Below are 23,690 nucleotides of genomic sequence, written 5' to 3' on the forward strand. Positions count from 1 at the left end.
TTGTCTATTTTGTTCAGGATTTAATGAATCGGAAAATTTACATAAATTGAAATATAGGTAGTTTATATTTTAAGGGCGAAAAATAGAAACACAGTTCTTGTCAGCTCTTCTCTTGTTTTAATAAGGCCCCGATACTCTTGTTTCATCGTAGCGCGTTTTTTGGAAGTGACAGCTAGTTGATTCTTGTCAAAACGTTACTAGGCCATTATAGGCCTTAATGATCTTATCTTTATATTTATTTATCCTTCAACGTGCAATCTTTCATCATGAATAATACTGCCAAAAATGTTCAATTTATCCCTTTCCATTTACAGACTCGTCGGAGCCAGCCATGGTGGCTGAATTGCGTCAGTTTGAGCCATCGAGGGTCGCTTCCACTACCGAAGCTCCGGCTGCCAATACCCTAGCGTCTGTTGTAATGACAACAACAACAACCACTCAGCCAAATGTAACAGAACAAAGTTCTCCTGTGTCTGTCTCCAGGAACGTGGAAGAGAAACTCAAACGACTCGTTTCCGAACAGATCACAACAACTGTAGCAGCCCCATTGGTTTACATCACGACCACAACCAGTTCACCCGTTATTGCTGCCCTGTTGCGTGACGAGAAGACCGATACTCCTCCTAGCATCGAGCGAGGAGCCGCAGGAGAACTTCCGGTAACAGAAAGTGAAAGCGAAAGCACAACCAGCGCTAGGGAATCGCAAACCATCCCGGTCAGCTTGGCTTCGGAGGAAAGTGGATCAGGAGAAGTTGCAACGACAGTTTCGACGGATGGTGCTGAGAACATCACCAGGTTCGATTTGAATAGGTAAGTATTCTTCATTTTAACATCAAATCCAGATTGTGCTCATTGCTACCTATCAGCAATCCTCTCTGATGAGGATCCCAACATCAAACAATCAACCGTTGTGATAAAAATGGAGTCTTGATTATGCGCACTCCATCATTAAATCGCACTCACCAATCAAAAATCCAATAATGATCGTGATGGTTTGGAAGCGAATGTAACAAACTTGCAATTAATGTCTTCTGGATAAAAGGTAATAATTTGATCAACACGAAACATCATCCCAGGACCCACCTGATGATCACATATTTACGAAGCTGTGTGTTCCGTGCGAACATGTATCTTCATCCAATCCAATGTGTAACGCAAATAAAAGTTTACAGCTAATTGTATGAGCCACATGTGTTTATCTGGCTGATTACAAACAACGCGAGTGAAAAATATGGGTCCATTACGGGATTCTGTACTAATTTTTGCTTTTTCCCTCGACTCTCCCAACAGTCTACGGATAGTTTGCGGTCTGAAGATCAGTGCGCTTTGGCGAAGATAACAATTTGAATAGGATGTGTTGAGTTGGGCACGAATGGGAGCGATAGAATGGGCGGAGGCAAGATAAACTCCCGTGCATGGTAAAAGCCGATAATCGGTTATGATTGTTTGTGTGCCATATTTAATGGCTGCTTAACGAGAACTGTTAGGAAAGAGAGAGAGGAAGCTTCCCACGAAACTTGTTCGACGCATGAAAGCGTGATCGATGCATTTATTTAAGGGCAGGTAAACACATAATTTTCGTGATTAATCTAGCTGGGCTGTAAATTTGATGTTCCGTTACGGCTGTTATGACTGCTCTCAAAAATTAGCGTTTTGAAAGAGCTGCTTTAACTTGGGTAGTCTCTGCACAGTTTGTAGTTTTTGTCTGATGATGATCAGAACCAGTGAGATTGCACAACGATTACACACACTGTGTGGAGAGAAAATAATTTGTAATACTCGTGGAGAAAATGGATCAATCTATCAATGGATCGTATCAATGATCCAAGCTCATGTTTTGTGAATATTGAAAACGATGCGCTGGAAATATAAACGAACCGCCAATTCTTTTTGGGCATCCGATTTTTGTTCACCGATTTTGTCCATATTCGTGGTGTGTGACAGTGATTTGCTTCCGAAGCTAATTCTTTTTGAGGTAACGAAGTTCTTGTGAAACTCCATTTTAGAAACATAGAAACACTTCGAACGTTAAATTGGAAAAGTATCTGGAATTTAACTTTGCTGTCATCTAGATGATCATTCATTAGAATCGAATTTTTTACTTATCTGCTTGATTTTTATTTACTTATCTGCTTGATCAGCTCCATAAGAAACAGGAAGTGGGATATAGCTGTGGTATAACCGCAAGGTTCACGTAGGACTATCGTTGGTTCAGTGATCCTTTGTTTGAAGATGCATCTGAATCAATTCTCAATGAATGAATGAACGAATATTTGGGGGAATTCGAAAACGAGAGCGTTACTTTAGAGGTACAAAGTTTTGAGTCTCAATATCTCTTTGTCGACTGAACGAAGTGACATTATCACTTCATTCGAAAGATAAAATGTTTACGAGTTATATGCCTTGAAAGCAAACTATTGGTAAAGTCGAATGAACTGAAAAAGTTGTAAGTCTCTATAATTCAAGACAACAACAAAATATTGGAATCACAAAAATCTATAAATATGGGTACCTGCTAGAAATTTCACCTCAGTCAAGGTTAATATGCGAGTGATGCAAGGTACACCTAGCAAATCAAAATTGTCATTCGCATTGAGCACAACATCGTCGAACAGTTTGTATGTAGTAAAGCCAAATAGTCAGCAGAAGAAGCAAACTCGCAAACTGGTGCAAAATTCATTCTCCGCTTTCTCATGTTTGCCCTTTTCATGATGCAATTTGTATACCATTTCCAATAAACCAAATATCTGTCACAGTCTACATAAATGTTGCGTTCACTCATTCTTCTCAACAACACCTACTTCCAGTTTGAGAAATTGTTGAGTGAACATCGTTTGCCGGTGAGCATAACCCCTAATCAATTGCCAGAAGATCTGATCTCACATTGATCGCACTTGATTGAAAACAATACGAAACAAAATGTGTTTGATCACATTAATATATTATACACAGAAAATAAAATATACTCTTCCGCTTCAAAGTAATTAAAAGTTCTAAGAAGAACTGGATCTGATTTGTTGAACACAAAATCTGTCGTGCAGTGCTCAGAACCGTTCTGCTCTTTACTGTGGCATCGGTGATGTTGGATTCCTTTCAACGGTTTTCGATGATTCAGTTGGTTTTTCCTTTGCTACAGCCGTACCGACAGGAGCAGGAGCTTTCTTCTTATTGCCCACAATAGTAACTTTGAGTTTTTCGGCAGCGGTAGTTGTTCTCTTCTGTCCGGTAGCAGCGGCAGATAATTTGTCTGCAAGGATGACATCTTTTCGGTTTCTTCTCCTCGACGCTAGACGCCCGACGGCAATCAGTGCTGAGTGGATTTCCGTGTGGATTATCCCCAGGCTAAGTGGTTTTGATGTCTGTGTTAGAGAAACACACAGATTCCAGCGATCGTACATCAACCGCTGCGCAATCATAACTGAGTGGATTTCCGAACAGGCACTCGTTTATATACAGATTTGTGTGATTTCAAAAGCCTGTTTTGAAAACAATTTCAAAGCTATTTAAACAAGTTTTTGGATCAATTAGTAACAAGCATATAACGCATATTTATTTTATCTTTCGAATGAAGTGTTTATCATACCATTTCGTCCAGTTGTTTAGGAGGTATTAACGCTCAAAATCTTGTTGCTCCGACGTAACGCTCTCGTTTTCGAAACTTACACCCTGTATAGAAATGAAAGACGTACTCCTACGTCAAAAAATTAGGACAGATATTCTTGAAAATTTTAAGGCTCCACCGCCAATTGTTTGAATCATTTCTCCTGTTTAGCAAGCATCAATATTCTTGCCGCTTATCAAATGATTTCAAAATTCAGTAGCATAGGCATTGACGATTTCAGTGAGAACCATTAGGGGAAGTGGGGGCATAGTGGTCACCCTAAGGAATATGCGCCCACATACCGATTCAGTTCCCTTACTCGAAGAATATTATAGTTCAACTCATTGTTCTTCAAGATAGCAAACGGCTTTTACTATAAAAATTCAAAATAGTACACTTTTCATCATTAGAAAAAAGGTGAAAAATCGAACTTTTTTTTTTGCTTGGAGGTAAAGTGGTCACCTGCACATATCAAGCTAAATAGGATAGATTTATGCGTTTTTTTGTCCAAATTTGTTCAAATCATATTTGATATAGTAGGTACATGTATGAAATAAGCTTGGCCTATTCACCTAGAGTCTCAATTGAAATTTCACCTATTCACCTAGAGTCTCAATTGTAATTTTCTCATGTATACAAAAACGTAGTAAGAAACACATAACGTTCTGCATGATGAGGCTCGGTTTAGTTGTAGTGGCATATTCATCCAGGGTCAAAGCCACAAATGGATTTTCTTCAAGAGCAGAATGTTATGAGGTATATCAGCTATAGTAAACAGAACATTGTAAGTTGTTATTCACCTATGACCACTTTGCCCCCAAAAATCAAAATAATTTCAATGCTGATTAATCGCTGAGATTAAACAAAATATCTGTCACCTCTCCTAGAATATATGAACAGTCGTTCAAACTGATGATTTGTCCAATATATCAGATTGAATGAACTAAATTTCACGAGAAATTCCTTAGATACCATTCGCACAGAACTACGGCCGAATGGTTATCGAGAGAGCAATTTCTGTTTTTATTTGTATTTTGACATGCGACAGCTCTACTGAAGTAAAGGATGACTCAAAAGTCATTAAATTCTTTAAACATAAGGTGACTATCAATACGGCATCTATAGTCAATACTTATATAAGGCTGTCAAAAAAGTCCTGCGGTATTTCCGCGAGGTGTCGTTGTAAGCGCGTAGTTCTAGTTATATTCATTGTATCGAGTCATACTATAGCTTGTTGGAAAGGTATTTTTGCGCGCTATAATATAGTCCTTGACAGTGTTTTGTTTGGTTAAGTCGTTCGTGAGTTATTGTGTCGCAAATATGGACCAAAATAAAGAGAAAATCCGACATATTTTACAGTACTACTATGACAAAGGCAAAAATCCATCCCAAGCTGCCAATAAAATTTGTGCAGTTTATGGACCCGATACAGTTTCCATTTCCACCGCACAACGATGGTTTCAACGTTTTCGTTCTGGTGTAGAGGTCGTCGAAGATGCGCCACGCTCCGGAAGGCCTGTCGTCGAAAATTGCGACAAAATCGCTGAATTAACCGAGAAAGACCGGCATAGTAGCAGCCGTAGCATCGGCCAAGAGCTGGGGATAAGTCATCAAACCGTTATTAACCATTTGAAGAAGCTTGGATTCACAAAGAAGCTCGATGTATGGGTGCCACACACGTTGACGCAAAAAAACATCTTTGACCGTATCGACGCATGTGAATCGCTGCTGAATCGCTACAAAATCGACCCGTTTCTGAAGCGGATGGTGACTGGCGATGAAAAGTGGGTCACTTACGACAACGTGAAGCGCAAACGGTCGTGGTCGAAGCCCGCTGAAGCGGCTCAGACGGTGGCCAAGCCCTCATTAACGGCCAGGAAGGTTCTGCTGTGTGTTTGGTGGGATTGTCAAGGAATAATCTATTATGAGCTGCTTCCCTATGGCCAAACGCTCAATTCGGACCTGTACTGCCAACAACTGGACTGCTTGAAGGTAGCACTCATGAAGAAGAGGCCATCTTTGATAAACAGAGGCCGCATTGTCTTCCATCAGGACAACGCCAGGCCACACACTTCTTTGGTGACGCGCCAGAAGCTCCGGGAGCTCGGATGGGAGGTTCTTTTGCATCCGCCGTATAGTCCGGACCTTGCACCAAGTGACTACCACCTGTTTTTGTCCATGACGAACGAGCTAGGTAGTCAGAAGTTAGCCACAAAAGAGGCCTGTGAAAATTGGCTATCCGAGTTTTTTGCCAATAAGGAAGCGAGCTTCTATAGCAGGGGTATTATGAAGTTGGCATCTCGTTGGGAACAAGTCATCGAACAAAACGGCGCATATTTGACTTAAAACAGATGATTGTAACTAATTTTATGAACAAATGAAAATTCAAAAAAAATACCGCAGGACTTTTTTGACAGCCTAATATTACCATACAAGCTGGTGACCACTTTGCCCCGCATGACCAATTTGCCCCCACTACCCCTAGATACTTTAGAAACGGAACCAGCGATGTGAAGTTGACGCTTTCTGGCTTGTCGACTCCAAAGCGATAAACGTTAGTGGCCTGGAGTTTACTTCAGCATCCGTCATCACTGCGCCACACGTTTTTCGTCCGGGTTGTCGGATGCAGAAATAGCGCAGACGACGTTTTTTTTACTAATCTCACAAGCTTCTCCCATGCTCCGCCCATGTGCGGAGCGGAGGGTGGGATGAATACCCAGTTTTTTACGTGTTGGTAAAGGTTTGAGAAAGTTGTCCGTTAATGTTTCTGTTCTCCTGCATTAAATCATTGCTGGCCCCTACAAAATTTGTGGGGTTATCGCTATATATTTCTAGCGGAGTGCATCGTTGAATGAAAAAAAAACGTCGTATGACCTTTTGGAGAGCCCTGATGGAGAGCTATCCACCTTCAGACCGACGCGCACCATCATTGGTCCAAAATAATCTAAACCCACGCACGTGAATGGGCGGAAAACAGTTCCTAATCTGGCCGCAAGCAACGGTTCCATCCGAGGTATCGAAGGTTTCGCTTTGTAGCTTTGTAGACTCGGCAGAACTTACAGTCCTGTTTAATTTTCCTCGCCAATGTTCATGAGGATACCGCATATGGTACCAAAAAAATAGTTTTCGTGACTTGATGGTTTCTGAGAAGAACAATCGGACACCGTGTATCGTATGGTACGAACGATGTATGAGCTATGCGACTCTCCTGGCGCTACACACCTTTTCATTTACCAGCGGAGACAATCGGAAGAGTTTACTTTGCTTCTCCATCTTGTGCAACCTTTTTATCCATCAATCATCCCGATGGGAGCTGCTGAATTGGAATAGGCAAAAATGGAAGACAAGCCAAAACACGTGCAAGCAAAGTAGCTTTCTAAAATTAACTGAATATTCAAAATTGCCTTGTCAGCACAAGTGAAACACATGAGTACCAACATAACGCCACAAAAAAAACTAAAATCGAATATACGTAATCCGCGGATATACAAAAATCGCGACATTTTTCGAAACAGACCTTGTAGACCTTGTATACCTTCTTTCGCTACACGTTCATTCGTTCCATTCTACGAAATTGTGAAATTGTCTAGACATTGTGAACAACATACATACGAATCGGTCTTCAAAATCCATGGTATGGGTGCGTTTCTTCGTTCTCCGGTTCAGTATCGGTTAAACCGTCAGTTCATCCGATCGCACTGTGTAAATAGGGTGAAGCGGTGTTTCCAATCGCTATTTTCTTAGCGGATGTATTAAATCAGTTTATATTTAAATGAAAGATTCGCTGTAAACTCGCTGTGTAGTGGTAAGCATGACTGCTTGGACGTCCTATTCAAAACAAGATAGGGGTATGTAATGCTTTTGATCATGCATTCTACAGTCACTATTGGTCTACCATCGCGACCGTTTACCTTTTAATATAACCTCTGTTTTTTTTCTATCAAGGTTCTTGAACCCGAAACAGATGTACAAGGCTCAAATATGTTATGAAATTGTTGATATTCGGTTTCGTTTGCTTATATCTGAATTCACTTTATTGTTATATACGAGGCACGATAACATTCCCCTTTTAATGTAACATTTCTCGGAAGCTGGTCCGGAACTAACCCTTTTTCGTGAAATGGAGCGAATGAATCTTTCGATTGAGTAGCTGTAATTGTCTTTTCGCATACAAAATGAAAAAAATTAACGAAGAAAACGAAATTAGCCCACTCGAGCTGTTTCAATCATAAATTCTGCCTTCCAGATTGAATGGAAGAGAAAGAAACAAAATAATCGTGTATAGGTTCAATATCAAGGTATAAGTGACGATCAACCTGAACAAAAGTTTTGTTTTCATGAAACCCCGAAGTCATTGCGATGTTAACCTATATTCAAACTATGGAACTCACTTTTGCCCTGAATCCACTCAAACATTCATTCGTAAGGTCTCAATCTGATTAGATATCTTTGGATTTCGCCCACCAGGTACATACTCCCATCCAACTTCTCCGATGGTGGAATCTCGCTGGAAGACACTCGGCAGGAGCGACAGGAGTTTTTCGCTACGACGGAGCTGGCCGAATCTTGGGACACAACTACAACCCTGCCTGCATTATCCGGTACGGAAGACCGTGGTCTTGCGGAACTGTTAGCGACAACCGAAACAAATGAAATCATCGTACCACCGGGGCTGGTCAACAAGACGCATACTATCGAAAGCAACCGAACTGTTCGTGTAGACAAATCGGAGGTCGAAACCAACGATTACGAGGTGATTTCAAACGAGGTGCGCAACCAAACTGTCCGATCTAAGGGGAAGAAGGGTAAGTTCCTGGATCAATTTGGAGCGACTGAAGATAATGACATAAACGGTGCGGTGTGGGCTTTGGCCGGAATGAGGCTTGTCGATCGAACTTCGAACAAGGCTGGCCAAGCGACTGGAGAGAGCGTGGAGGTTATACGGGACGACGATGAGAATGTAATTGCCAACAATACGCTTAAACAGCTGACGGATTGGGCAATCATCATGCAAGATGCAGATTTTGCCAACAGTTCTTTTGTACGCCCAACGAGCGGTGAAGTGGGAATCGCTAGTGATGCGAAGAACAGGATAACATACGCTAATAGGGACCCGAACACTGATGCGTTAAGCGAAGAAAACCGAATTACACCTGTCGTCACTGATGTGCTCCCAGAAGGGTCAGCGGAGGTAACTGTCGCCGTACCGAAGGCTAACATGGTAATGGAGGTTCCGACTACAACATCAGCCGCAGATGATGAGCTGGAAGATTTTAAATTCGAAGATCGAAGCAAGGTTGTCTTTGAGACAACGAAACGACCTGAAATAACTAATTTCATCCAGGAAACAACCACTATTCTCAATGCCAAGACTGAATCACTGGACACCACAATGAGACCAGCCGGTGGATATGAGGTGACCGAAAAAACGGATGATAATGAACAATTTGCCCTTCCGGTTCAGACAACCACTCTGAAGACTGAAGTGACGACTATGATGGAAGATGTACCAATTACAACTTATTCGCCCGCTTCGCCACTAACCAGAAGAACTGAGCCGACAACGGCGGCGGTGACTTTGACTACCACTACTTTGAAACCAGTTGTGACGACCTCACAGGAATCAGTTACACCCAGTTCGTTCAAATCGGTCGAGGAAACGACCTTCCAAATGACTACAACTACTACTACTACAACGACGACCGCTGCAACGACCACTTCGGAAAGCAATAGTTCCCTGATCAATGAACTCGCAGAGATAATTGATGATGGGGATAATCGTTCGCCAGAGGTGGATCCAAATGCAATCAATCAAACTGACAGTGAACCGGTCATGACTTCGTCTACCAGCGCTCCCACATCTCCAGTTGTGTTAGCCATCACCGACCCGATCATATCCCATCCATCAACTGTTCAACCTACCTCGGGAACCACCGAAAAGGTGGACTTGTCCGGTCAAGTGACCGAAAGTACCGAACTGTTCACCAATGAACAGGTTGTGGTCGACGACAAAAATGTTTACGATACCATGCCGGAATCGATTGAGTCGGAACGGACCTTCCCACCGCAAATTCAGTCCACTGCCGAGCCAAGCACAACAACGCGCCGCTCGGTGGAACGTCAAATGACTACTACAACCACCGAGTTATCAGAAGAGGAATCCATAACCGAGGAAGAGTACATCGAAGCAAATCCGTCCGTTCCTGCCGGCGGAGCATCCGAACATTCCTCAGCGAAAGCCCCACTTGATCGGCAACCAGCTGCCGAAACAACACCAACGCCAGTTCTGTCGGAGTCCGAGGAAGGAGGAAGCGGTGTGGTTGTGGCCATCGTGGCCAGTCTTGTCAGTGTGATCGTTGTCCTGCTACTGATTGCGGCGTTTGTGAGTATACGATACGGGAGTACGGCATGGATGCTATGCATAATATCTTGAACTGTAAGAGTTCAAATCAAACATGTATGAATGAGATTTTCCCAACTAATCCTCTATTGTTCAATTTCTATGGTGCTTGAGGTTTTTCTTTATACCCAGAGAACTTCTGAATTTATTCTTTTTCTTAGTAGCTAACCTTTTCTAAATTTATTCTAACTTTCCGACTGTCACTTCAACCTAATGTATGAGCGCGTGCACATAGTGTAAATAGCCGATTTTCCGCCCCCGTCGGACGGTACCGAGCAGTGCAATTTTTCGTTGATCAGTTGTACTATCCGCAATTGCAGTTGGTATTTCGCAAGCGACAGGCGCAGGTGTCGTACGGACAGCGCTGCCGTCCGGTAGGTCTGGATGCATACAGCCTGGACAACGTCTCGGTGTACAACAGCGTTCGCAGGAAGGGCAACACGATGCGGATGTCGAAACGATCGTACGGCAATTCGGCCTTCGAAGATCCGGGCCTAAAGACGAATCCACTGACGGTGGTTGAGCTGGCGAACATAATCCAGAACAAGACGGCTATCTACGACGAGTTCAAGGAGATCCCCAATGTAACGGCACGTGCCGATGAGGTGCCGGAGGGATGCGAGGATAAGAATCGGTAAGTTGGTGGTTGGTTTCTGAGACTTGAACATATAAATGATGTTTATCGTGGTTGTTTCTCTGCAGGTATGCAAATGTGGTACCCCTCCCGGAGACTAGGGTACACCTGAAGCGCATCAATAACGACGAAAGGTCAGAGTACATCAACGCCAACTTCGTCAAGGTTAGTGTTAGCATTCCAGTGTTAATGTTGGTGGATAGACTGCGGTTCTATTTGTTGTGATATGCACAGTACGGGAAAGAAAAAAAAACAAGGTGTTACAAGGTAGTATCGGAGATCGTTCCAACGCCTATCGCACCTCGATTTCTCTCTAATTGGATTCGCTCCAGAGGCTTGGTCATGATGTCCGCTTCCATTTCTGATGTTAGAGTATACATCGGATGACTTCGCATTGCTGTAAATCCTTAGCGAATGTGTAGATATGTTTTTTGTCTATATGTTTTGATCGTTTTCCAATACTGTCCGATTTCACCAGTATAATACAAGACTGGTTGTCTTCCCATACAATAAACCGGCAGGATCTGTTTCTCGTTGATGTCTTCGGATAGCTTCAGATGCCATGTGAGTTCCTACCATCCTTCAGTCAATGTGATAAACTTAACCTCTGTAAATGACACCGTTACACACGATTGCTTGCAAGTACCCCAATTCACTATTCCGTCGCCATATCTAATAAAAAAAAACAAATTTGATTTCCTCCTTCGTCGTTCGCTCAGTCGGCATCCACGAAACATTGTAGGCCTTCTGAACCAGAGCCAAGATGCAATCTCAGATCCTTAGGTCCTTCCAGGTATCTCAAGACTCGCTTAGCTTCTGTCTAATTACGATTGGTTGGATTCGTTACCTTTCGGCCCAACAATGACGTACTAGTACAGATGTCTGGACGGGGATTGACCGCGAGCTACCGACTGACCGACGGCAGAAAATGTTGTTAGGTAGCCCCTCCTTCTTCTTTTGTTTCACCTAGGCCGAATCAATAGAAATCTTTGAAATCTTCACATCCTCCTTGGGACACGCTTTTCAATATAGTTCTTCTAGCTGAGTGTATAGTGATCTCCAACTTTCTCCACGGAATTATCGCAGCTCGCCTAAAATAGACAGCTTGAAATGATTCTGTAATTCGCTGCAGATATTCTGGAACTCCGAATAACAGAACACAACAATATCATCAACGTACAGGGTTTTCCATTTCGGGCTTCCGAAAGTATACAGCCCTGCGCTGACAACCGTTTGACATAGCTGTCAACCAAAGCGTCATATCGTTAGTTGAATGTCTGCCATTTTACAATATGGATCGTTTTAGCATCGCACAACGTGTTAATTTTGTTAAATTATACTATAAAAATGATGAAAAACCGGCAAATGTTTTTCGAGCATTACGGACGGATTTTGGTCGTCATGGACGGCCTACAGAGCACACAATCGCTAATGTAGTGCGTAATTTCGAACAAACTGGATCCGTAGCGGATATTGTGAGACCTGAGCATCATCGTAATGTGCGTTCGGCCGAAAATATTGCTGCTGTTGCTGCCAGTGTGGAGGATGACCCGAATGTTTCGATTCCACGGCGTGCTCAGCAATTGGGCTTGTCAAACACATCATTGTGGTGAATTTTGCATTTGGACTTGCACCTACATCCATATAAAGTCCAACTGGTACAAAAATTAGAGCGTGGTGACCATGGAATGCGTCGGGCATACGTCGATTGGGTGAACGAACAACAGCAGCAAAATGCTGAATTTTCGCATCAAATTTTCTTCAGCGATGAGGCACATTTCGAGCTCGGTGGCTATTTGAACACCCAAAATTTCCGTATATGGGGCTCAGAAAATCCACACGTGATTGTTGAGAGGCCATTGCATCCGCCAAAAGTCACTGTTTGGTGCGCATTATGGTCTGGTGGAGTCATCGGGTCGTATTTCTTTGAAAATGAGGACGGCGAGACGGTAACTGTGAATGTGAGCGCTATGGCCGCATGTTAACCATTTTTTTTGCCACAAATTGAAGATATGGATACGGAGGACATGTGGTTTCAGCAGGACGGCGCCACGTGCCACACAACACGACCGAACATGGCCATATTGCGAACGAAATTTGAGGGACGCATAATTTCGCGTTTTGGTGATGCCAATTGGCCGTCCAGATCATGCGATTTGAACCGCTAGACTTTTTTTTGTGGGGTTATGCGAAAGACCGTGTCTATGCCAACTTTCCGCAAACTCTTGAACATTTGAAAGACAACATTCGTGATATTATGACCGAGATACCGCCCCATATGTGCCGAAAAGTCATCGAAAATTACCTGTTCCAGATCAAGGTGTGCGAGGAAGCCCTAGGTGGACATTTGAATGATGTTGTATTTCACACATAATGGCATAAACCAAACTTTAATTTGAAATAAAAGTTTCATCGAAATTCGAATTCTAAGTGTGTTTTATTTCAATTTACTTTCGGAATTTAAAGTTTGAAAACCCTGTAGATTCAAATAAACGTTGGCTTCCCATTCTACTCATGCACGTACAGGCATGCATCAGCTTTAGCTGCTCGAAACTACATCTGCTGGAGTACACTGTCTATTTTCTCGTTCCAAGCTTGCGCTGATTGTTTGAGACCATGTATACTGCGTCTTAGGTGGCACACTGTACTGCTATTCGTAGCAAATTTCGGTGGCTGCTTCATACGAATGTTCTCTTCGAGCTCTTGAACGCAGTTTACACCTGGACATTAACCTCCCTACTCGCAATGGCTAGCATTCTTCTTAGGGTCGTCTGTTTCACTACACTGAATTCGTTTCTCTCTCATGTATTATGTATGCAGGTATCAACGTAATATCAGATACATATTTTACATATATTACATAGCTTTTGGGATACACAGACTCTCCAATACAAAGAAGCTAATTTCAGAAACACTGTACAACTGTCATTTTGAAATTATGTTTTGCTTTTTTTCTTTGTCTATCACTACAAGAAAAAAAAAGCGGGAAGTAATATACCTGGTATTAAATTGAAATTGTACATGTATCGATGTTTGAGTTCACGGTGGGTAAACAATGGAGCCGTCCATTAATGGTGTAACTACTTTTTTTGCACCAAAATTCAAGTTTTGTTTCGCTTTATATGGACGTTAAAACAAGATTTTGTACGCGGTCAACAAGATTCATGTCAGGGTGGAGTAGTAGTGGAGGATTGAAATCAGGTCGAATGAAAAGGAAGATATGTATTCATTCGTCACGTCAATTAGAATAACCATTTGCTAGAATATTTTTTTTTTTATCCCTTTTGTTTATTTTAGGCTCATTAGCATTTTAGCTGTAACAGAGCCGAATTTTTTAATCATGTACATGTCACATATTTATCATATCTATAATTAGCACATTACACAGTTGCCATTTTTCGGCGTTAGAGTATTCCCTTCTATACCATTGCAAATGGTACATATTTACACAGTAGCCATTTAGGCGAAAGAGTTTTCTCTCTGTTCTTCCATTATCCACAGTTAAGACTGGACAGCGGAGACAGTCGTTGACCCATTGTTGAGTTATTTATAGAACAGCAGCCCGATATTTCTGCAGAGCAGAGCAGTTGTATGGATGAATCGATCTTATTTCGACCGTGGATCGATCTCCATCGCTGATGATTGTTGCGTGGACGTAGAGTTATTCTGTAACAACACAAAGATGGTCAATGGGGGCCCTGAGTTTTGAACTCACGATCGATCGCTTACTAAGCGAACGCGCAACCAATGTGGCTACGGAGACCCCCTCATTTGCTAGAATAGTTTATCAGTCATCCTTGCTCTTAACGCTCATCGATTCATTTCTAGTCAATTCAAGTCATGTTGACGGCGAATGTCAAAGTAGTCCTACTCGAAGCGAAGTGACTGAGAGTCGATTTTCATGTTTCGTATTCCCAAATGTTGGACTCTGACTGTGCGTCATGGCACTCGTAACATCGGCATATCTTACTGGTCGCACACCTTTCGTCGAACGCTCGGAACGTCTCGTCGCTTGTTCGGGTTCTTCATCCGACACAGTTTCTTCACCACTAAATAGCCTAAACAGTTAGCTTCTGGGATGTTACGCTGAGCTTCTTGCGTTTTTCTTTCGGTATATTAACTCATACGCTACTGCCAGATTTTCAAATGACTCACATTCGGCTTAGCGTTAAACCACAACTCGTATGGGGTAACACTTACGGATTTCGACAGTGAAATATTTTGAAGGTACACCGCTGTGTTCAAAGTATCTGCTCAGTAACACTGCGGAAGATCAACTCCGAAGAGCAAACATCTAGCCATCTCCACTAGATAGCGATTACGACGTTCAGCCAATCCATTTTGTTCGGGGCTGTAACCTGCAGTGAGCTGTGCACTAATCTCCTCTCGCTTGTAGAAATTTCTTAACCGCTTGTTGGAGTATTCTCCTTCCGACGTTTCTTCCAGTAGGTACACCAAACAATAACGCGAGAAAACGTCATTCACCGCCATAAAGAAACGGTATCCACTCACTGAGGGAACTTCTGAATACGGAGTCTGAACTTTGATTTAGACTCCTTAGAAACTGGAACACGTGTATTCTTACCCTTCATGCAGCCTTCACACGACTCATCGACGTCACATTCGGTTATTTTCAACCCGTTCACAAGATTTCGCGTCTTCAGAAGTCTGATGATATTTGGTTATCTAGGGCCAAACTTCCTGTGCCAGATATGCTTTAAATTTTCGTTGTGTTGGCTATTCATTGCCACAACCTCATCGTGCCGTCTAAGCTGATATAATACCTGGATGACACTGGCCACGGTGACAAGGTCACATTGCCTCGCTTGATTTGTCAATCACCAGAACTTTCGTATGAGCACCTACACCGAAAGCAAATTCATCGCATATACTGCCGAACTTAACTGCATCTTCGTACGTTCATCTTTGTCATCGCAGCACTCAATTTCTCCGCAAATTTCGTCTTTTACTTTGGTTACTTTTCCGTCCGCCAGTTTCACGTGTTGTACCTCATTACGACGCAACTCATCGAAAAAATTCTATCTGCGACAGTAAGGTTCGTAGCACCGGTTTCAACAATCCAACACTTGTCCATATTGTCACTCTCAATCACGCACGTAACGAACACGAAGGAAATACTTGAACTTAAGCCTGGGTAGACTGTACACTTCGTAGTTGCTCTCCATGATTGACCTGAATTAGCGAGATTGCACAAAGAACACACTAAATGACGCTTGGGAATAGGAATCACTTTTTTATTGTGCAAATTTCGGTGGTTCGAGCTTCAAACAGACAATAACGACGCCGGCCACGTCCTTACAGTCACCGGGGGAAGGAAAGAAATGTTAGTATGATATTCGCCGCCGGAAGGGTCGACTCTATAGCGTGGTTCCCTAGCGATTATCATGGAAGGAAAAATTGTTAGTGGGAATGGGTACAACGAATCAGGATTCACTTTGGTGAGCGATGTTATTCTGAACACGCGAACTCTCAACTATTCGGCGAAGCGAGATTTTAAAAATAATATCCATTCTGACCTGAGAAGGTCTCTGATACAACTCCTTTAAAAACCGTACTATTGTGGAGTGTTGGACCGATTAGGAACCGCGATTAGGAACAACAAGCCAGATTTATTGACGAAAGGAGTGTTCCTCATCCAGGATAATGCGCGGCCCATTCTGCTCGCGTAACTCAAGAGCAATTGAAAAAATTCAAATGGACTGTGTTCGAGTATCCTCCTTACTCCCCAGACCTCGCCCTTAGCGACTATCACTTATTTCCGGTGATGAAACAGGCGTTCGGCGATCAACGATTCGATAACACTGAAGAAATTCGTGACGCAGTTACATCGTACTTCAAAAAGTTGGACGCTACGCACTTCGCGCTCGGAATAGAAAAACTCGTGCCACGCCATGAAAAATGCCTCGAACGTTACGGCGATTATGTAGAAAAATGGAAAATAAAACGTAGATTACGAAAATCACCTTGTTTTTTGTCCTAATCTTATTTCTGAGGCACTGAAACTCAATTTTTAAACAACTCTCGTATTTTTCAACCTGGAAAGGTCATAAAGGGAATACTTGACTTAGGGGCTTCTAGAGACGAATGAACTCTCAGAGTTTAAAGTCTCTCTAATTCAATACCTTCCTTCCTTCCTTAGGGGCTTCTTTATTTCTTTCTTTGCATAAAAATCATGAATAACAGCTATTACAACCATCCTCCTTAGTGGCTTTGGACCCTCTGCTCGGACATGCCACTATAGAGATCCGTCATTCGTAGGAGGAGTACGTAACGAACGCGAATGAAATACTATCCTCTTTCTTCTTGGTGGGTTGCGGTTGAACATAGTTTCGTTTTTCCGATTCTCCAAACCAATGTTCTTTCATGCTTTCCCCTCCGAAAAACGTTCATCACAAATGCGCTTCATAAGAGAAACTTCGAGGGCAGGCTGGTTTTCTCTTGAAGATTTTTCAAAGCGAGCCTGGTTTGTTTTGCGGCACGAATCAAGCTATGCTGATCATCGTCAATGCGAAGCATAATTGTTGCTCTCACTTAAGCTTCTACAGCATCATCCTCGACTTTCGGCTTGACTCCTGACTAAACATAGCACCAGTGCTCTTCGCGGATAAGCAATAATTGAAAGTGTAGAGTATATTGTACACTAATACAAAAGTGATACTATCTTTGTTGTCATAGGGATGACATGAATCTAACACTATTCAATGTTTTCAGGGACCGAAAGATTCCGGCAATTACTACATTGCCTGTCAGGCACCAATGGAAAACACCATCAACGACTTTTGGCGCATGATATGGGAACAGAACTCGAAGGTTATCATCATGGCCACTGATTTGAGCGAGAATGGCGTTGAGAAGTGCGCCGAATATCTGCCACCATCGGTGGTGTTGGACAACAACCGAACGTTTGGTGACTTCCAGGTGAGATTTTTACTGTCGAAAACTTTTTCGCACATAGCTGATCGGGCCTTCGGGTAACTTATAGCTGACGCTGAAAAATCGCGAAAACAAGGAGAAGTACACGATCTCGACGGTGCATCTGCGCAACACGCAGACGAACACATGGCGCGAGATCATGCACTTCTGGTACCAGTGGCCGGACACCGGCGTGCCCATCGACGAGTCGTCGATCATAGCGATGCTACTGGAAGCTCGCAGCTACTCTCGATTGGCCCCGGGGGAGATGGCTGAGTTCACGGGTGGTATTACGAGCATCGCCGAGGAAGACAGTATCGAGGATGGCAAGTCGTCGATCAGCAATGGCGTTACCACTAGCAACAGTGTAGATAGTTCGAATAACAACAACTACAGCACCCTGAGTGGTAAGACATTGTCGGACAGTGTGCCACCGTGTAGCATCGTGACCAACGGAGGAGTTAACACAATCGATAAGCACCGATCGCTGCAACGAACACAGGGGTAGGTTTGGCTAATGACATCTAAATACGAAGAGTTCACGAGTGTTTCTTTTTTTGTAGACCAATTACGGTGCACTGCTCGCCGGGAACCGGTCGCACCGGAACGATCGTTGCATGCGATGTAGCACTGCGAGCGGTTGAGATTCCACCACGGACGGTAGACATTCCTCACATTGTATACTACGTCCGGAGAGGTCGCGCAAGTGCTGTGCGAACGCGAGAGCAGTACGAACTGATCTACAGGGTATGTTTACTTTCCATCTAAAGGTTTGAACCGAACGAATGATATGTATTCCTTCCACCGTAGGTTGCCAATGTTTACGCCACCAAGTTGACCGGGCCGACGATAGAGACATGAGAAAGACTCATTTAAAATCAAGTATTGTGAGTACATTCGAACCCAGACACGCTTTACGAAACCAGTCCACCACCAAAATACGATGGTACAATCAGTTGAGACATACAAACAGCTAGAACCGAGCAGATATTCAACGTATTCAACAAGAGCATGCAATGACATACAGGTAAACACAGATGGTTTTCGTAAGCGAAAACCCAACGAATGCAGCAAATAATTAAGCTTCTTTCTCTCAACAAAATTGGAACATTATCCAAGTGCGCAGAGTTCATCACCGCTTCCTAGCTAGCGTACGTCGTCCCACCGGGAAAGAACCACATCGGTGTAATGTTGTACTGATCCGATATGATCGCTGTTTTCGAGGTTTCTTGGGTAAATGAACGGCGGCAACGCGGATGAGTACGACAACGCACCTAGTGGATCAGATTGATCATGAAGCGGACAAACTTGGCAGTGATGCATGAGTGTTCAGAAAAGGTTTTTCACATTCGGCGATGGGAATTTCGAAATAATTGTTAATCCAGCATATTTGATTGACTTCACTTTATGTGAGACCAGTTTCAAGTAACAACGACACTACTTTGTTCACTTGCTATATATTTTACTGGGTCAACGTGTCCATCCGGCCAACAGTTTTCGCCACTAAAGGTTATTAATGACTACCCACAAAAAAGGCAATAGATCTGCTGCTTAAGTTACCGTGGGCCTCACTAGTCTCCTCTCTTTAAGGCCTCATTTTTGAATATTCCGCTTAACATGTATCGGAAAAAGGCGCCTTCAGTCCGGCCTTTCCATTTGCATTTAATTTGTGAAATTGTCCGAAGAACACACTGAGTGGGTTTTGCAAGTTGCTTTCTCATCGCAACCCACGCCTTTACCCAGCTCATCCAGACGTTTTCACCTACAGCAGGCGTCTTTAACCTCTTGCAAGTTCTCGCTGGCATCAACCATTCCAATATACATGTTGTCGGATTCAATTACCGAAGAGAACTTACCGCGTGTATGTCGTATAAGTTGATGGAGCTTATTCTTGGGCTGACTAGATCTGGTAATTCCGAATTGGCAATGTAAGTACTGAAACATTTAGAATCCGGAATCGCAAAACTAGTTAGAATCTCGGGATTGGTTAAGGGTCAAAACTGTGTTTATATCAATATGAAACACCTCTCGACTGTAGCGCCAGCTTGCCAAATCTGGCCAAAACTTCACCGGACCTTTGTGAGCCTTAATAAACGAAAGGAGACGTTTCTGCAGGCACTCTTCTGGTCAAAATCCATTTCGTTATCCATCAGCATGCATTTTTCGTATTTCATCAGAACCTCTTTGTCTCTTTGACTTCCAAGTGCGTCTTTTGGCTACCAGATAACCAGATTCAGCGTCCTGTTTGGTTGCTTGCAGGCACGAGAATTACGATAACGATTACGATTACGGATTCTCCGGATAATACTCTGGTTATAGTTGTTTTTTATGGCAAGGTCGTAGTCCAATACCTTTAACCTCAGCCTCCGATCATAAGTTTCACTACGACGCGTGTTCTGATCCTTCCAAACAACAGTTGTATGTTCACGGAAATGTTTCAGCACATTATACACGATCGATCTGGCCACTTTCAGCGATATCGCGATTTTAGTACCTAATCACGCCTGATTTTTAATGTGGGTGCCCAAAATCAGGTTTTCTCCATCCTGCACAACTTCCATCGTGCCTCAACTTTTTCGAAACAAAACGAATGAACAAAAAATTTTTATTTTCCAAAGAATTCGCTGTCAATAGATTTCAGATACGCCTACTATGACCGTCACTATAAAGTGAACAGTGATTTCGGATTTTAAATGTTTCAAGCCTTATTCATTGGCTTTTCGTGTGTATTACTCTCCATCAAATCCCGACGGCGAAGGTTACCAAAAAGGTCAACCAAAAATATCCATGAGACTTTACAATGATAATACTTTCGGAGTTGGTTCGATCAGCAATATTTGAGGTCATTTTAGAATCCAGTGATAATCTCTGTGAAGTTTCATGGAGCGATACTGCACTTTCCCAGTAGGGATCGCCATCGATGAAATGGTTTGCCGGTCTCAACCTTTCTTGGAATTTGTCAACAGTCATTTCCGGAACCTCATCACAAACCGATTCCTGCTATAAGTGTTGTAGCATGTCCAGAAGATCCTCGTCACCTAGTGCCGGTTCCTTAATTGACTCAACATCAGCGCCAGTCATATCATCGGAAGGCTTCAGCATGAGCACGAAGAATTATTTTAGATACGTCATTCGTCTCTTCAGTATTTGGACGCCTGTTCACACAACCCGGCCATATCGGCCTTCAACAAGCATTGAGTTTAAAGGGCCAGAAATCTGCAACAATTGCACCAATATGATTAACGTACACTTTCATCGTGAAGGTCTTCCATGCGACCGGAACACTTAGCACTGGATTATTTTCGATCTTCTCCAAAATGTATCGCATCGTTCTGCCTATGCAATGCTTCTTAAAGTTAGAAGTGATACCAGGGTTGAAGTGGATGTATAAACGACGTCGTGTTTGGAACCAATAAGATTACTTTCACATCAAGGTGAACGATTATCGGATGCCCTCATCAACTTTATCGACGAGCAGAAGAGCATGAAAGCCATGAAAGACCTTTCTCTTCAAATAGCCCTTGACCTCTGGGATGAACATTCTTCTTCTTCTTTTTGGCTTTAAGAGGGTTTAAACTTTTCAGTTCATTCGCCTCTAGACACGGATGAACATTTCGTCCAACGACTGCTTGAATACAACTATTGTTACCCATGCTCTCTGGTTCGCCAGTCAGTGTGCTGGAAGTTAATCATAATCTGCCCACATAATCAACGCACAAAGTCACAAAGAACGATGCCTCAGTAATGGCTTTAAAAGTCTCTCACCCGCTGCAGATTTTATGAGAATCGTGTTCCCCCTTCTGGATAATCTCATCCAATTCCACCGGATACTTTTTGGTAGCGGTCTCGTCTGCTGGAACACATTGCCCACAAAGTTTCAAATTGCAAAAATGATATCTTTTCAAAAATCTGGAAAAAAAAGAAAAACTTTTGCTAGCACTGAAAAAATTTTTTCGTCGCTCTTGCTCGAAGACGGTTCTTGTCCAACAAAGATGTTATACAGACGTAATGCCTTCTTCCTGATGGTTGGACCATCAAGTGGAAGCCTGAGTGTGGTCTTCAGTCCACAGATTCAGCGCCTTCGACTTCTTTTCAACCAAAAAATCTCGAGCATATGATAAGTTTTTGTGCAGATATCGGTCCCAGCTATTACTGCATCGCTAATCGTTTTCTCATTCTTTTTTTATCGTTTTTTATCGCTCATGTTGAACCTTTTTGCTTTTTGCTTCGCCTTCATAGGAATAGAAAAAATATTAGCTATACCATGATGATATTTTAAGGCCGTTTGCACGAGGCTATAGTTTGTGCTCGACCTTGACCCTCATCAAAATTACCAAGTTTGCTCCGCTCAACATAACCGGCATCGCAGGCGCGTATGCGAAGCTCTCCCTCTCCTCCTGCACACCACAAAAACTCAAACCGCCCCCTCAAACCATGCATGATTCGAATGCCGGGTTGAACGTTTTTCTCGGATGTGACTCTCTGCCTGCTCTGGTTCCCAGATGATTCCGGTCAGATTCACTCCGGAACCGTTGCGAAACCCTTGACTCATAATACTTGATTTTAATCTCTAGTGGGATAGAGACTTGAAATCGGAAATAAGATCGGAACAATTTAGTAACAAAAAAAAACCCCAAAACCATGAATTTTGAATAAATAATAAAAAGCTAAAGACTAAAGCGCACGCACACACAAATACATCAGAGCACGATATTCGTATTGTTTTTCATCCACTTCCAATTCTGCCCTTATCAGCGAAATACCCAAAAAGATTATAGAAGCTATTATTTGATGAAAGAGTGTTTATTTTTTCTTTCGATATTTTCACTATATCTCAGACTACTATTGAGGATAGGGATACAATAGATTAGATAGAGCCGATGGCAACGAAACATCGATTGCAATATTTATTAAGTAGGTTCAGTGGAATGAAAAATATAAAATAGTTTAATAGAATAGTGACAGGTGTGTGCTAAAGAGTATGACTGCAGAAGGGACACTTTTACTTCAACAGTGTTCCAGTGATGTTACTCTGTTATTGGGCTTTCATATAATTGATTGCTATCATTATTACACATGTATAAGACAATTGTGATAATTAATTTAAGAGAATTCCAACCATGGGATATTTTTTCCTCTCAAAAAAAACTAGCGGCCTTAAAATGTACGCGCGCACAAATTAATTATTTATTCTGAAGGCTTGAAGTAATGAAAAAAAATTAGTTAACATTTAGGAACAAAAAAAAACAATAATTTGGACTGAGAATCTAGAAAAGTTTATTAGGTTAGGATACAATAGAAAAAGAAAGATTTCCTGCTTTAGAAAAAAAAACTATGTTAATCATTAAAAAAAACATTAAGTCATCACATACAACACAAACAAGCAGACACAAATGTGTATTTAATATTCTCAAACCTAGAATAGTGGTGTGTCGGGCTGTTAAAAGCCCTAGTTGAACAAAAAAAAGATTTCTGTTTGTGTGAAAAACAAAAGTGCGGCTTCAAAAGCTGGTTACATTGAGTAGTTCAAACCAATATTCGCTCTGATATTTATAGAAAAATTCGCCAATATCGCAATCCTATTGAACGGAACAGTTTATCAGCAGTTAACCGATATTTTTTGCATGTTTGTGTATAATTACTGTTATGGGAGTATAGGAATAAGGTGGAAAAAAGTTGCGACTGGAAAACACTCTTTTTCCGGTTGCAATATTTTTCGGGGCAATTAAAAACGACGCCCAGATGAAGCAATATTATGTTAACTGAATGGTAGAAGAGTATTACTCGAACCAATCACATCTCAATTTTGTCAGTACTGTTAAATAATAATAAAACAACATAAATGTAAAGCGAGGAAAGCTCCTTTTTTGTCCGAAACTCCAAAGTGCGACTTAACCCTTTCCCGTACAACATCGAGTCCCACTCGTGGGTACTTGAATAACATAGGGCGCTAGAACGCTCATCAGGCTAGTGAAATCATTCGATGTGTGACGTATTAAATAATACGGGAAGGAGTTCATATTCCCTTATTACTAGCCACCTGGCCAAATGATTTTAGATTATCATAGATTAAATTTCATCAACAAAAAGTCGCCTCACCAGAACGAGAACCGAACCCGAAC

At 42.3% G+C, this 23,690-nt stretch overlaps 1 protein-coding gene across 2 annotated transcripts in view; it reads left to right on the forward strand.

The window, feature by feature from the left end:
* Positions 1-23,417, forward strand: part of LOC129774743 (mucin-2) — a 198,414-nt gene extending 174,997 nt beyond the window's left edge. Inside the window, exons 3-10 of one of the 2 annotated variants that reach the window (XM_055778672.1) lie at positions 315-810; positions 8,069-9,983; positions 10,301-10,635; positions 10,704-10,800; positions 17,368-17,574; positions 17,639-18,072; positions 18,132-18,315; positions 18,379-23,417. In XM_055778672.1, the coding sequence (XP_055634647.1) occupies positions 315-810; positions 8,069-9,983; positions 10,301-10,635; positions 10,704-10,800; positions 17,368-17,574; positions 17,639-18,072; positions 18,132-18,315; positions 18,379-18,429 (3,719 nt within the window). In that variant the 3' untranslated portion in view covers positions 18,430-23,417. The remainder of the gene's footprint in view (positions 1-314; positions 811-8,068; positions 9,984-10,300; positions 10,636-10,703; positions 10,801-17,367; positions 17,575-17,638; positions 18,073-18,131; positions 18,316-18,378) is intronic. The other variant, XM_055778673.1, reaches the window with a different exon arrangement.
* Positions 23,418-23,690: the final 273 nt, after the last annotated feature.

Source organism: Toxorhynchites rutilus, chromosome 3 (genome assembly GCF_029784135.1).
Source record: "Toxorhynchites rutilus septentrionalis strain SRP chromosome 3, ASM2978413v1, whole genome shotgun sequence".
NCBI classification, from domain to species: domain Eukaryota; kingdom Metazoa; phylum Arthropoda; class Insecta; order Diptera; family Culicidae; genus Toxorhynchites; species Toxorhynchites rutilus.